Source organism: Coturnix japonica, chromosome 14 (assembly GCF_054131305.1).
Source record: "Coturnix japonica strain WE chromosome 14, WE-NBRP24, whole genome shotgun sequence".
In the NCBI taxonomy this organism is placed as follows: domain Eukaryota; kingdom Metazoa; phylum Chordata; class Aves; order Galliformes; family Phasianidae; genus Coturnix; species Coturnix japonica.
The window spans coordinates 17085643-17102401 of record NC_140676.1 but is presented as its reverse complement, the minus strand read 5'-3'; the positions used below and the strand labels follow the sequence as shown (position 1 = coordinate 17102401).

Sequence of the window (16759 nt, the reverse complement as noted above, 5' to 3'; positions counted from 1 at the left end):
AGCAGTTCGTCACTCTTGAAAGCAGCCTAGAGAAGGCAGAAAGAACTAAGATCTTAATTAAGATATTGAAAGATCCAGCAGTGACAGTGCAAGAGCAGGATGCAAAAAAAATTCCATGTGCCGACCCCTTCTTAGGCCAAAAGAAACTTGCAGCACTTTCACGTGAACGTGTATTCGACATTTTCTTCCTCTTGGCAGAGGTACCGCATCATGCTGGGTATATGTCAAGAGATTATTATATGCGAGATCATTAAAGAGCTTTTTAAAATCAAGATAGGAAGTCAGCAAGCTGTTCTTGGTGCAGCATCAATCGGATTGCTTATTTATCTGGCAATATTTATCTTCCCAAAGAAATTGTATAGTTCAAGAGACTTTATTTCTCAAGAGAGATATTGACAGTATTACTGTGCATTGTCGCTTTGCACAGACTGCTGTGTTAGTCCCACTTCCATACGCTGCGTTCAGGAACCTGTCAGTACTCAATGAGGCACCAGAAACTCCCAGGAAAAAGGTTTCAGCTTTTGCTACTGGTCTGCAGTGCCCAGTTTAGACAGTCAATGAACACAGTGTAGATAAGGACGCACTGCACTGACAGTCCAGGGATGCTAAAGCACTCTCCTTCCTACCACAGCTGTTCCAACAGTGCAGAGGAAGCTCTATGTCTAAGCTGGAGATGTAATGAAGACAGTAAGTAATGCTCATTTAAATTCCAAACAAATTTACAGTACGCCATAAAACAAGCATTAGTCTAACCCCAGACACACATAGGCTGGTTGCAAGAACTTTTAATCAAGTTTTTGATTGATCCCATCTGTCTTTGGCTAACAATGCTGCCATAATACATCCATTCCATCTCACCAGAGGACATAGAACGAACACAACCACTGCACTGCAGTGACCACAGCCACAGTGCTGTCCTGCAGTTCCCACAGTTAATCGATGAACAAAGTGAACAGCAACTTAACACTGTACAGCACACCACTATCTCCACTCTCTCTGTTTATAGATCTCGGACATTGTTCTTTTGTTCAAGAATTACAGCAAGCCTCGGTGCAAAGAGCACATCTGACCCAAAATTCCTTCACTCCACTTTTGTGATTTCTAGGCACAATTTTAGGGTCCTGAAGATTTCAGACAAGTACCAGCATACAGAATACAAAAAAAAAAAAAACAAAAAAAAAAAAAAAAAACATGCATGAAAGCAGAAAACCCCAATCTGGTATAGGGCATCTGTCCAAACTGGCACCCAGGCTCCCCCAGCAGTTGGAACAGTCTCCAGACAAAACCCTACAATACACCAGATCCAAGATGCCACGTGTGAGATGCTGGTTCTTACTTTTTCCTCCGTTCAGGAACAAATTCAAAGCACTGTGAATTCACTCAGGAGGCCTCATTCACCGTTAGGAACAGGAAGGAAGTCACAGCTGTCTGTGCTCATGGAAAGACAGCTCCTCATCCTGCTGGGCAGGCACAGTCCTTTGTGATTGCCAGAACTGCCAAAGGAGCACAGAAGCTGGAAGGTACCTCAGTGCCCTCCATGAGAGCAATGTTCATGTTCCTGCATTGGTGAGATCTTACCTCTGGGATTTTATGCAAGACTTCCTCTGAGGTTATAACCAAAGACTGGATACAGACTTGTTGTTGCAAGGAAGGACAAACCAAGCCCTCTTGTACAAACACTGAGTGCCAGAGGCAGTGAAAGCACTTCTCTTTCAGGGACAGGAGACAAAAGAAAACAACAACAAAAAAAGTACCTCTCACTTCTATAGTGGCGTTGGCTACAGGAGAGTTTGAAAACACAAACACGCACAAGTATTCCCCTGACTCTTCTGCTCTGGGCTTCAAAATCCTGCAGACAGGGAGAGAACACATGAACTGTGTTAGGTACCATGTCAGCAACCAAAAAGAACAGGATAAGAATGCTCCCCCTCCCACCCCACCCCCCCACCTTAATCATTTAACAAATTATAGCTGTTAAATTCAATTTATTTAATGTCTTCTGCCCAGAAAAAGGGTGAAGTGTAGCCTCAGAAGCCAGTATCAACTGAGCTGGAGAAGCTGCATCTGGTTTGAAAGCAAAGAAGGACTCCGTTCATTACTCACTACAGCCTGCATGTAAAATAGGCAGGTAAGACACTTCTCAACCTGCACTGAAAGGAACTGTTAAACTAGAAAACAAAGCACATGCTGGCATCCCACGTCATTCTTATTTCATGTAACATCATTCTTTTTTTTAATAGCAGATACAGGACCGCTCCATTGAATTTTCCCTGAGCCAAAGTAGGTATGGAAACATCTGCAAAAGCTGGTCAGCTCATGAAGCAAGGCGCTAAAGAGCAACCTACTGCCATTGAGGAAATCAGGACAGGTCCATGTAATAACAGCAAGCAGAGGTAGAAACAAATGCACGGCAACCATAAGAAAACTGTAGCTGCGACAAATGAGAAAGTAAAATTCACTCCTGAAACGATGCTGACTTCCAGTTCACCACCTTCTGTTGACCACTGAAAAGCCTGTGGAAGTGAATTACTTCAAAGCGCTACGTATATGTTCAAGTACTAATCAACAGTAGATATCCTGGAGTATGGAACCATATTATGGCATACCAGCGTCATAATGAATAAACAAAATACTGCTGGAGTTGTCCCCAATGTTCCAAAAGGCTTTAAAAAAAAAGACAACATTAAGTGAATAGGACACAGAAGAACAGAAATCCTGGAGAAGAACACTGGAGAAAAAGAATTTAATTACACATGGAAACTGCTTAGTCACATGGAAAAAGCTGCCCAGTCTGACACTGTGCTTTCACTCAAGTCTCCACTGCTTTTACAGCACTGACTTTCCAGAGTCATCAGTGAAACTTCAAGTTAGTTATAAACTTTATGCCTTTCAGATAAAGGTAATGCCCACTTTCCAGAGTTGAAAAAGATTATCTCGATGATAAAGGATGATCAAACATCAAAGCCATAACTGCAATTTAGCTGGCAGCTGGGCTGGAAAAGCACTGGCTCAGAACAGCAGCACACGCTGACACGGCAGGTGAAGGGTGGCAAAGTCCTCACCCAGCTGCTATGGGACAAAGCCTACCTGCACATTTCCAGTAGGAAGCTGTCTCAAAGCTCAAGGTGGAACACATAGAAAACCTCTGTTTCTGTAAATGTTGGAGGCACTAATATTAAAGTAAGTGTACTCTGGTCTCCACTTTTTAGTCAATTTTTAAGTGGTGACAAGGAGCAACATTTGTTGTTGTACATAGATTCCATTAAAAGAGTGAAACCATGCAGCCTCTGGAAGAGCTGTATTGATGTACGGCATTGCTACAAGTGTAAACTGATACAGCTGCAAAGTTTTCAAGACAGACCGGAGTCTGAAACAAGCGTGTTCAGCCAACAGCTTCCCCCTGCCCTGTGGCTCCAGGAAGAGCACAGCTTTTCACAGCCATAGACCTTTCAGCAGGCAGACATTTTCTTCAGCTTAACTCTGTAGTCTGTTATATATGTATATATATGTGTGTGTGTATATGTATGTATATACATGTGTGTGTATATCAATACATATATATCAAACACATATATACATTGATATACACATATGTGTGTGTATCAATACATATATATATGTTTAAAACCAACACGAATTAGTGACTGAAACACTAAGAACCAAAACCTGTTCTTTTAAAAGGAAATGAAATATAATGTGAGCAAATCATTATGAAGTAAATGCTCAAGACAAATAACCTCTGAACTATGACTATTTTACCACTGCTTTCATTAATCCTCACATTATTTGGTATTTCTGGATCTGAAAAATAAAGTAAACCAGAAGTTCATGGCCACATCAAATGCAGTTCTGAAAGAGAAAGCCTCAAAACACAGCATGCAGTAAAGCAATCTATAAAGGAGCAGGAATTCAAGATTATATTTGAAATTGACCAAATTCTCAAGCTGCTCCTGTTTGCTCTACCATATTCCTCACCCACTGAGAACTGGGAGGCTTTCTCAGCTCTGATCACCTTACTCCTCCTTCAGGAACTGAAAACTCCAAACATTTTACCTGACACAGAAATTCAGAAGGAAAAAAAACCCACCCTTAGCTTGGAACAGAACTTCTCTAAGTTAACCTTGATAGGCAGTTTCTGTTAACCCATGAGCCTCCATTATCCTGATGCAATGTGCCTTTTTCACCACTCCAGCTGGTGCTTTTGTACAAGGCTGCTCATCAAGTTCAACTCTAGATAAAGCAAAGCCTTTAAATCTCAGACACAGCCACAATGAGTATGTGGTTATGTATTTAACAGCATCTATTTACAGAACTAGGGTATTTAACTGCAAAACCCAAACAAATAATGCAAGGTGGGTTGCAGGGGAAAGTAAAACAGAAGAACAAAAACACAGCTTCGTCAAAAGTAAGTACAGCTTCCATAACTTCGTGGTGAATTTTCACCTTGCCAAGGCAATGGAAACCTACAGCATTTCTTAATTCTGTGCCATTTGTGCAGTAAAGAGCCCACAGAACTGTAGCAAATACAGAGAAGCCAGGAAAGCACACAGCAGACAAGGCACAGTAGAGCAGATGCACTGTAATACAGTAGGCATTACCCTGCTCCTCTTGCTGGCGCTTGTAACAGCTAAAAAGGAGGCTCAAAACTGGTCTTGTTTCTCCAAAGAGAACCACAGGTGGTTAAGATGTTCCCTAAGTGCTTCCCAATTTAGCTTAGCACTGAACAGAAGGTTGTGCTTGAGATCCATTCTAGCTCCAAGAGAAGGAAATGAAAGCCTGGGAGGGAAAACAGCAAGGAAACCACATACACAGGACAGGTCTCTGATGGCATCACTGAGCACGTTCTCTATGCTCTCATCAACTCCATGTCTAGAAAGTCAGGAGTGCAGGAACCCTGGAAGGATTTCTGCTTGGTGCAAGCTACAGAGAAATGGAAGAGCTGGCCATATACATTCTGCTCTCCTCCACATCCGTAGATGGGAAGTAGATAAAAATCTGGAGCACACACACGTGGAACACATTAATGCTGAAAATACCGATACAGTGACAAGAAGCACGTGATAGAGCTCTGCTAGTTTAGTCAAGATTTGGTATCATTTCAAAGTACTGCCCTGACAACACTCAGAGAACAGTTCTTCACATTCCAAGGTCAGGAAATGACTAAACCAGCTGATTGCTGCAGTGATTTATCCCTGTACAACAGAAGTGCACAGCTGAAAATTCATCTTCAGGTAGATGTAAGCAGGACAGAGATAAGAGCACAATATACTGGAAGGGAAGGAAAGCAAGGCTTGCTGTTTGAGTCTCAGGATCCCAACAGCAGCTCCAAAGCTTAAACTCTACCAGTTTTGGCATTCTCCAACATAACACAAGATTTTTCCCAAGGAGACTTACTTGTATTCTGTAGTGTTTGAGGTTTTTCTAGTGCCAGGAATCTCTTCTCCATTCTTCACCCAGTAGCTGGCAGAGAGGGGGCTGGGGCTGGTGGTGAGGTTACACTGTAATGTGATGGCGGCCTGGCCATAAACTTGGATGGTTACGTCCTCGCTGGCATTGATCCTTGGCTCTGGAAAAAACAAGGCATTAAGTAGCAAGAAATCTTCACTGGTAGATGTGCCACGCTAATCTAAAATTCAAAGGAGGAAAGGGAAAGGAAAAGAGACTACACGAGGAACATCACTGCACTAATTTGGGAGACATCAAGAAAGTCACAATAAAACAGCTGACCACCAGAGCAAAGGCAACACCTTACGGATCAGCTCCCCTATATGGGAAAAGAAAAAAAATATTCATTTTAGTTGGTAACATTGCTACAGATTTCAGTGCAGCTCAATCATCTTTAAACACCGCTGAACAAGGAACAGGTAAATATACGTCCCAAAGGCATACACACAAGAAATCAGCTGTTCCTTTGGAAGCATCTTCAATCTGGCTATTAACTCCGCCTCTGCTCGCGCTGAGATTTAAAACAAGTCCATTTTCTACAGAGAACAGCCCCCCAAGGCACATCTTCTGAGTAACATTTCACTATAATAAAACTCTAATGGCTACCTAAGGAATCTATCCTGTCTGCACCTGCCCATCTTTCCACGCCAGACATGAGCATCGCTCTGCAATTACAAAGCCATGCGGAGCATGTGAGCTTAGTTACATTTCAACACAAGAGAGATGCAGAGCAGCTTCTCCTGTATGTGGAAAGAGACCAAACACCCACTGAATAGGACACGAGTCTGAAGAAAAACAGCTGAAAGCAGGCCTTAATGCTTAAGAATAAAATACAGGAATATACACGATGTTTAAACTGGAGTCAGGTTTTTAAAGCAACCTGAACCATAAACATTTATGATGAAAAAAGCGAGTCTCATTTCATGATGAGACCACACGTGGTGTTCCCTGCTGGCTGCAGCAGGTTGCAGGGCTCACAGTTACAAGCATTCACTTAAAAATAAAATAGAACAGAGTATGACAAAGCTTTAGGGAGACTGCGGGATTCTTTCCATTATTCTGATGGAAATACCTGAATGTGTTAACGAGGCAAGAGCCGCCTGCTCTGCAGCTGGGTCAGCACAGTGCAAGGTGAAGCTGGTCAATAATGAACATCTCAGTGATTTTTGCATGTCAGCAAAGGATTTTAATTGTTTTTAGGAGGGTTTTTTTCCCCCTTTGCCTTGCCATAAGATACTTGGAATACAAATGTAGTCATACCCAAGCAGCCTTCTGGATACTCATCTGACAAGTACTTGGAAAACAAGTTACTTAATGGAATGATGAGGGGGAAATAGCAGTCCTGTCAAAAAAACACTAATTTTCATTGCATAAAACATCCATTTATCCAATACAATGCTTTGATTATTGCCCAGAAAACAGGCATAAAAAATTATCTACCTCCTGAAAACCTGACAGAGCCACGCGGAAGCCTTGAATATCCTTTTTCTCCTTGTTTCAGTGTGTAGGCCACAAATCAGAGCTATTTAAATTACAGTTCCCATTTTACCCATGGAAAAACTGCTGCTACTGTAGCTGTGTTGTTTTCCCCCCCTGACACTTCTCACAGGTAACCCACAACTTTCTGAAGTACAATAGAGGACTGAAGTCAAATGCATCCACATCTTTGACCTGCGTTTATATTATCTTAGTTTGTAATAAATGAAAGCATTCAGGCAGTTCTAACTTCATTTAGCTCTGTAAGACAAACTGCACATGGAATATCACTGGGACAGTGACAACCAAAGATGTCAAACTGAAAGAACAAGATGCAAGAGTTTCTTTCACACATCTATCATTTGCACTGCTTGTTTTATGTACAATCCAGTTGTAAAATAACCCATAAGCAAAATTCATTATCCGAACCAGTCATGAGACTGAAGCCAGATCAAGCTCTTAGGTGCTAACTTTCAAAACTAAGTGGCACTTCTCTGCTCTTTCGATCCAGCTGATGTTCCGTTCTCTTTCCATGGTGCTGACGTCAAACAGAGCCCACAGCAAACCAGGCACCAACAGCTGGAAACTCCAGCCCCTCTTAGCCAAAATTCCTGTTTTGGAGGCAGGTTGTGCTCACACACAGAATACAGCTGGGAGACATTCGGGGCAGTGTCAGATACGATGCTCCCCATCCTCTTGGAAGTCAGCTTCTCCTCTTATCTGTATCCAGCAGGAGTTTGATGTCGAAGCGCTCTGCCTCCCAAACAACAGTAGGTCACATCTCTCAACATAAAATGTCACAGAGCAAAACCATTAAAATATTCAGCTCAATACTTCTTCCCCCACACACAAGCGTGAATAAGACACAGAATTGGAATAACTATACCAGTCACAAGGCACTTAGCAATGAAGTCACGATACACAATCCAGAATTAGTAGCAGCAGATGCAAGGAGATGACATGAACTGGGGAGGAAAACGAGAGGTTAGCCTTCAGTCCCCAGAGGAGGTTAGTTTCAATGGCCTGAGAGAGGAAAAACCCACTTTCCATATGGAGACATCTTCACGGCAATTCACTCCAAGTGACGTGGCCACCATCACTGACGTGTCATATGAAAAGGATTTTCTCCCTCTGTAAGTTGCTACAACTGACTGGACTACACTGAGAGGAGAACAGACAGCGGGGACTGGCCTTGTGCAAGGGGAACGAAGGGTTTTAGTGCAGGGCATTCCAGGAGATGTAACTTCCTGCAAGACAACTGTATTTGAGCTTTGTCTTAGGGCAGTATCATTTCCTAAACGTACTCAGCTCTTGCTGCTGGAGGCAATGCAATGATCCTTCAGGACCTGGTCTCCAAAGGATGACAGAGGGAGCAAGCACTGGGACTGAAAGCCGAAGGGGTTTCAGCTCAACAACCCAACGCCACCTCCATTTCTCAAGCACACCCATTGGGTTGGCACAGTCCATTTTTCCACGTGCATGGACTTCATTTCCACTTCCCAGAGGGGTCTCTGATCCAGGCCCACACTGCAGATTTAAGTTGCTCTGCCTTTAAGTCATTATTCATTTGCTTTATCTTGTTAGCAAATAAGGATCATCAACTATCACCCTACACAAAATGAAAGAGGGCTCTTCTATACCAGTTCTCATGATATAAATTTCCACTCTCATCCAGCACTGGCTTTAAAAGCCAGCCAAAGGCTGAAAGGACTTGGAAATATAGGCACCAAAAAGCAATTCTCTGTCTACCGTATTCTCTGCTTTTGCAAGCTTTCCCCTGCTAAAGGTCACATTCTCAGACGACAGTTGTTTAGCAAAGGTTATTACTTCGACACTGGAGGAGGCTTTTTTCCCCCCCTTTCATAGGCTGGATTATGAATAGCTGCATAAATTCAGTGCTGCTGCATCAGAGAACTCATCAGGAAACATGCTGCTGTTCAGAAAGGAAAAGAAACACCACGACTTCATGGAAAAATCGAAACATTTAAGAGTCACACACAACGAAAAGGGAAGGAGCTCTACAGAAGCAACCAAAATCACGTGAGGAAGGAATTCAAGGGAAATTCAGAGAACAGAAGAAATTAAAAATAATGCAGTAGTTAGACCTGGGAGGAACACAGAAATCAAATATAAAGGCACTCATGGGGAAGCTAGCATCAGGCTGGAAACCTACCGCAGGTCTAATGGGGGCAGGGAAGGAGCACATACTCAGTATCAGGCTTGCTTTCACACACAAGCTATGAGAAACATCCCCACACTGTCCCAAGTCCTTTGATCCTAAGTAGAAGACAGACAGGTGGCAGCACTACAGGCAGAGGAACGGTCTTGGGTTCACCACAGCAGGACGAGGCAGCAGGGGGTCAGTCGGGGACATCGGGAAGGTAAGGACACTAGACTGCCTCTAGATACTACAGTACCACTACTGTAGGGTGCCGGACTCACTCTGAAGGACGCTTATAGTAGCTTGGGCTCGAATCCACGTTATGGCGGGATTTTGCCTCAAGTCATTCCTCCTGGGATCGTTGCTGGCCCTGCACTCGTAAGTCCCAGAGTCTTCCAGGGTAAGGCGGGTTATTCTCAGCACACTCACCCCGTTCGCCCCGTAGGCCGTGTTAATGGTGACACGGCGCTTCCGAGCGCCATCCCACAGCTGTTTGAAAGACTCAGCCCGGTTGACTTCAGCATACCACCACTGGATCTCTGGAGTGGGATTCCCAACCACATCACAGTACAGTTCAAAGGCGTCCCCCGTGAGCTTAGTTTCTGACATGGGCGACTTGACAAACCCAGCTAGAGGGAGGGGCAGCAGAAACGCAGTGACAGAGCAGCAGAAAACAAAAGATCTCATAAAGAACAAAGCAATGAGGTACAGAAAACAGTCAGATCAGACATTAGCAATCTACAGTAACAGCTGTTAACATGACTTTTAGAGAAAAAGCACAACACTGAGCATTCACAGCTGAAGGTTGAGACTTGGAGAGCACAGCATTCACGGGGGTGAAAGGGATATAGTTGTATGCACACAGGCAGAAAGGTCACCCCATGAGTTAGGGAGCACCTTTGGTGCTGTTCATTTCATACAATGTTTGCCTCTTGAATCAAGATGCTGCTCTGACGTTCACAATCAGCTCAAAATATTCTTATTATGGCATGAAATCCTTCAATACTTACCAGCTTCCAAGCAACGTTAAGAGCACAGACACGCTAAACTGTCCTTCAATCCTATTTTCAAAGATATCTATTGAAAACTGTGCTGCCTTAAAGCCGGTCTCTCCCCCCACATGCCTGCCTCCCCCTAAAACTAAAAGATTACGATGCAGCTGGCCAGACAGATTATGCAGCACAACCCGTCAGATGGCCGCGCTCCCTGGGCTGCAGGGCTCCCAGCTGCAGGCAGAGTGCCACACAAACTACATCCCCCCACCCAAAGAAAAACAAACATGGCTTATTTTTGGGATGAGGGCTGTTAATTCAACAGTACAATATCTGAAGGGCATACATTAGGAAGCACTTCACACAGCTACAAGCACAAATGCTGCAAAAAAGGTCAATTAGCACCAGAAATCATTCCAATTACAAACCCATTCCATGAGGATTTTCTTAGCCTGACATTCCAGCACTAAAGCCAGGTGAGCTCTGTGCTCCCAGAAATACGGCTGCAAATAATCCATTGCTGGAGGAAAAGGTGTTGCAACAGAGGTGCTGCAATTACCGGCAGTTAGAAACAATGCTAAGAACACCGTGCTGTTCCTTGGGGCTAAGAAGGATCACACTGCTCTCACAGCTCTGCTTCAGCTCACAAAGCAGACCCGGTTGTGATCCTGCTCTGCTGGACTGTCCCCAATTCAAGGAACCCTGACATTTCCAAAGAGGGAGAAATCAAGCACCAAGAGCTGTCTGAAAGCGCTTTACTGGATACAAAGGGTGAAAGCAACAGCACACTACAGCCTACCCTCTCTCCACAGCTTAGTGATGCAGACTGGTAAAAGCTTTCCCTTGAGAGTGTGATGCCATATTAGCTACACTTAAAATATTATAACTTGTGCACAAAGCCTAAAAAGAAAAGATTAAACAGGATGACAGCATCCAAAGGACCCCTCAGTAAATATTCTCAGGGTTTAAGTTCTAAACCCTGAGTTTCCATCAGTTCCAAATCCTCTCAAAAACCAATGTCCAGGATTATGATAAATTTCAATGCAACACTATCTAGAACTCAGAAACGATGCCTTCCGTATGCGTGGCTCCAATAATCTCCCCCATCCCATCACAAAAAGTGCTGTCTCAAAAGATATTCCAGGTTAGACACAAGATTCCAAGGGGAGGAAAAATGGGAACAAAGGCAGCAGAAAAGGCCTCATGCAGATTAAGAAAAACTGAGTGTTACAAAGCACTGTCAGGGCCATGAAGAACTCCAGGTAAGAACCCAGGGCTAACACTTGTATGCTCAGCAGTTGTGAAACAGCAACGGCGGTGTATCAAATGGCACCAATAAGTCAAGGCAAGGCAATGCTCCCAGCTACTGCACATCTGCCAGAGGGACATTTCTGATTAAAACACCCAGCCAGAAGCCACAGAAATGCTGAGACCTGCCAGAGCCCAGCAGACACATCAAGAGAAAGGGCTGAAGGAAAAATAAAGCTGAACGTTACACTGAATGTTTGCTGCAACACAACAGGAGCCTGGAAACCGAAGCACTCCTTCCTGCTTTTTGGCAATTGTCAGTAATTTCTGTAATGGTTCAAAACCAAACAAAAAATGACACTGTGCAGATTTCACTGCTTACATAAGAGGCTTTCCGAGCCCAACAGTTTCCTTACTTGGTCTTCTCCTCTGCACAGCACTTGCTGCTTTGTTACTGTCATGTTCTGCACAGCCCTAGAAATAGGAGCATCAGAATAAAGACTGCATGGCAAAATAGAAGCATATCAAGATTATACTAATACAAAATGACAACTGAGAAACCGCCTATATTGGCACCTGTTAAAAAATTGTAGGGAAGCACCCATGGCAAGAAGAATTTCAGCCTTCAGCATGCAAACGTCAGCCCATGTCAGAAGAACAGAGCAGAGGAGAGGTTACGGTCCAACTGCTTGCAAAGGTCAGAGCTTTGGGGAAGGAGGCAATGGATCCATCGTACCTCAAGATCCCAAAGGAGGAGCAGAACAGCCCAAGTCTTACATGGATATTACCTTCTTCTACAGCAGGTATAAGCACCTTCAAATGCTTAAAAGAAAATACTGTCAGGAAGTTTCAGTACTATCAATGACAGCTGTATTTACCCTCATAGCCATCTGCAAGTTATTCTGTTACACAGTGAGGTTTCTTCATTCAAAGAAAAAGGTGCTTTGTGGTATTTCTAAAGGTTAACTTCAGTCGTGCACAAAAGAACAAGGAATAATCCAGCGTTAAATATTCCTCACAAGGCTATTTACCAGATGTTCTGAAGTGCAAGTAAAAGAAAGTATGACAGTCCAGAAGATGGACCAAACAAAGCACGCTATTATGTTTCCAACCCAAAACTTCTGTTAATAATTTATGGTTATCTGCCTAACAGAAAGAACAAAGGGCAGGCAGAAGTTTCCGTGTGCAGCAAGAGAAACACAAAGCAGACTCTCAGAGCCAGAAGGACAGAAGAGTTCTGCACTGCCTGGAGTTCAGGAGGGGAGAGTAGAAGATTTTAAGTGTAGAAGCTCAGCTTTACCACGCCTGTTTCCACTGATGAGGCTCTATCAAAGAAAGAAGCCTGTTCAGATTAATTCTTAATTCTTGGCTGGCCAATATCTGAGCGACCTGTTGGACAGAAGCGAGCGAGGCCAAGCCAAGCTGCATTCCAGCTTAGGAACATAAATGATTTGCAGCTCTGCATACCAGCAATACCCTTTCCAACCCAAATGGCTGCAGCCCTGAACACGCTGCCCTGAGTGACAGAACCCAGAGAAGAGCCAGCAGCATCCACCTAAGAATGCGTGTGGGAGATGCAATGAAGCTCATCTACTTGCCGATGTTGGCGTGTAACCACAGAGCTGAATTCTGCACACAGCCACGACGTGAGCACTTCTTCATGGAGAAACACTGAGCTGCTATTTTGACCAGCTTCTGAAGCCTGGTACAGCAGCTTGTACCCTACCCTGGCAGGAGACCAATGCAAACATGCACAGAAGACAATTCCTGAATAGCTCTAAACCAGCATCACAGTGACCAAAGCGCTTAAATTCCTCACTTGCTTAAATGAGCACAGAAAAAAAAGGATCTTGAACAGACTGACAATTAGTACAAAATACACCCACAGTCAAAAAACAGCATGAAGGTGGTATCTGACAGTCATCCTTAGCTGCAAAGTGACTGTGACATCGATGCAAATACTCCTTCATTACTGAAACTCCACACAAGATGCACTAAAAGAATCAATGCCAATGGCACTGGAGAAGCAAAGGGGAGAGAATTAACCCAAATTAACATCCAGTCCTAGAAAATGATGCTAAAAATAAAATCAGGTTTTGTCTTTGAGAAAATGCAGATGAATGTCAGCTGAGGTAACACTAGGCCTGTCCCAGCACAATGACAGAAGCAGCCAGGACTACATGAAATGCAGGTATTCTTGTGTTGAATACACAGGTAGTCTTGTTTAGAGTTAACCAAAATAGCCCAGATGAGACACAGATGTCACCAGAAAACACCATCATCTTCTTTATACTGAGGTTTTACCACCAGAAGTAGGCATTAGGGTTGAAGTTCTCAATAAGGTCTTTTGGTTTTTAAGCTGTTGTGATACCCTCTCCCTAAATGCTACTAGAAACTACAGGTGCCAATACATATTTTCCCCCACAAAAACCCTTTACTAGCATTCCCCAGGCTCTGCAGAGGTGAAGCCATGCCAAGCTTTATGACCGCCAGCACACACAGCAGATAAACCACTGGACCTTTAGTCCTGAAGTGATGTAAGAGTGCACTTATGAGGATTTATGATGGAAGAACACAACACAATGTAAACGCTCCAACACGCCTCTGAAATGCTGCAATTGTATCATCGCAGGATTCCAAGGGTAGCTGGCACTCCTCCTAGTTCCAGGAAGGGAAGAAGAAATGACTCAATTATAGTACTGAATCACATATATATACATGTGTTCTAAGGTGGCTTTGATTTCCTTCACTTTAGCCTATTTCCAACTTTATTACTTGATAAATCTCACCTGTAACTTGTATCAAGCTACATCAGAAGCTACATCAGAAGGCATCCAGCTCCTCTTCCCATCTTCCCACTGCATCCATCATCTGGAGAAGCCCAAACAACAGTCTGCTATTTAACAGGGACTCTGCCTAATTAACACGTTTTTCTCCTTCACTGAAAAGGTGTTAATTATGAGATAATTTTTTCCAAGTGGAAAAAGAAAGACCACAATCCCTCTGACAGTGTATCGCACTCATACTTCATGTGGGCAGACAAAAACCCAGCCTAATTAATATTTACTGCCTTTCCAATACTGACCTTTATTAAAAGGAAGTCTTTGAAATTAATTTATATTTGTACATAAGAGTGACAGCCTATACTCCAGATAGAGAAGGGTGAAAATACTTCCATTCTACAGAACACTGAAACATACCACCTGATTTCACTCATCATCGAGCAAGTTTCACAGCTTCCCACTCATTTATCACCAGAGAACACAGTCTTTAATCATATCAACCATAAGAAACAGGTTTGGTTTCATACCACCAATAACTAAAGGGTTTAATTTTCACAGGGTTCTCGCTGCTCAAGAACCTAATTCCTGCAATCTCATCTTGCAGCTTTATACAGACAAATGCAGGGTACAACTTGCTATGGAGGAAAACATTACCCAGAGAGCATCATACAAAATGCATGAGCCCTTGATGGAGCATTAGATTCACTGCACAGAGAAGGAAACCTGAGGATTACTTTCTCCAAGTCCACAGACAGGAGGATTAACGTTGTCTGGATTCAGACCAACATTCCCCAGTGCATTAGGAAGCCTTGCTCAGTCTGACGTGCAAAAAAGATTTATGGCTCGACTAATTCTGAAGTAAAAATTTAGGGAGCCTTTAAGTAAATGGTTCCGAACCTTCTCTGTTGTGAGGCCGTCCTGGGAATACATCCTGCACAGCCAACAGAAACTCCTCCGCACAGACACATGAAGGAACGACCGGCTCCTGGGTTATAAATCAGGGAGCTCCGACTAGAAAGGATTTCTGAAGGTCCTCTGCTCCAACTGCCTCTTCCATAAGAAAAAGCCACTCAGATCAGGGCGAGGACTGCAAGCTGCCAATTCATCCTTTCCACATTCACACACTGCATGCTTTAATTTAAGGGCACCATCAGGATTAACAAGCAATGCTTAACTTCACACTCTGAACTTCAACTTCTATCTTACAGTCGCTTATTTTCCAAAAGGTGATGTCACCAGCTTTCATCATTTAATGACAAAACACAATTTGTAGGTAGAAACAACACCAGTTATGTAGCAGGAACTATATCTGTGCAATTCTGATTTCAGAAAGCTGCTTTCACCTCAAGTATATTCCCATTCAACTTCAACTCCCTCCAGACATGTCTCACATTCAGACATCATTGTATGAGTTGTGGTCCATGTTTACAGTGCTACCTTTGCAACAGCCTGCACATCTGATGACACAAGGCAGGAGAAAAGGAAATGGTTCCAAGTTTGAGACATGCAGCAAGAGAAGAATCAGAATAACAAACAATACCTGCTCCTTCACTTTGGCTCTGTATGGGTGTCAGCCCGTTAGTTGCAGTCATGCTGTCAAGTGTAGTGGTCTGCCTGTGTGTCTTCCTAGTCCTATAGATGGGAAGAACAAAGTTCTTCTAGTTTAACTGTGCTGCATAACAGCACAATCGGACGCACCAAGTGCAACACAGACTGAAACACATTCTGTTTTATACAGAAAATAAACCTTGATCACAGATTTTAATTGCAAACTTGGTTACAGCATGTTAAACATACTGATGTTTCTGCAAAGGGCTCAGAAATGCTGACTACTAATGCAGCGCATTACATGTACCACCTATTCCGATGACACACCGAGTAAGAAGATGCTAATTCCACACAGCCATGTCTCTACAGCTTTGGACATCATCAGAGTATACTATTGCCAACAGAGTAAAATGCTACTGTAGACACGATATTAGAGCCTCAGAAAAGTCCTCAGCTCCTTATAATAGTAGGATCGATGCTCTCAAACTTGAGGACATCAACTCTGATCAACATTTACTTGCCTGTGGAACCAGATCCAGAACAGCAAATTCCTCCATTGGTTCAGTGCCTGAGAAAGCACACCTCTATGTATTTCAAAGCAAATGGTTTAATACTGCTCTTAGAAGTCTTTAGAGTAGCTCACATCCACCACAAGTTGCACAAAGACAATGGACAAATCCTAGACAGAATTCTATTTAGTTGAGTAGGAGTTTGAAATGCTGCATAAGAAAAGCAACTCTGGTTATCTTCATTGAGCAGCTCCCGCAGACCAACACCTTATATAGCAGCAATTAAACACCAGTGGATGACAAAGCCATTCCAGTGATTCCAGAAGGACACACACCCCAGTTCAGGGTAACACCAGCAGACTGAAAACCCCTTTTAACCTGACAGTGCTTTGAAGTCCCAACGAGGTTTGTAGTTATCAGGCTCCTGAGTACAACAGGCTGCTAAGTGCTCCCCAGGGCTCTCACTACAGAACTGCTGCAAGAATCAGAGAGTTCTGTTTGTTCAGGGGGTGCACGTTGTCAGGAAGCTGGTTTGAACAAACCAAAAAGTATTTACTGCAACAGATTTCCTTCCACAGAGGATTTCCAACCCAGCTC

General features: G+C 43.3%; 1 protein-coding gene across 1 annotated transcript in view; it reads right to left on the bottom strand.

The window, feature by feature from the left end:
• Positions 1-16759, bottom strand: part of NPTN (neuroplastin) — a 44911-nt gene that overhangs the window by 16482 nt on the left and 11670 nt on the right. Inside the window, exons 3-5 of the mRNA XM_085514913.1 lie at positions 9364-9711; positions 5395-5566; positions 1755-1849 (exon numbers count right to left, since the gene is read on the bottom strand). Coding sequence (XP_085371039.1) covers positions 1755-1849; positions 5395-5566; positions 9364-9711 — 615 coding nt within the window. The remainder of the gene's footprint in view (positions 1-1754; positions 1850-5394; positions 5567-9363; positions 9712-16759) is intronic.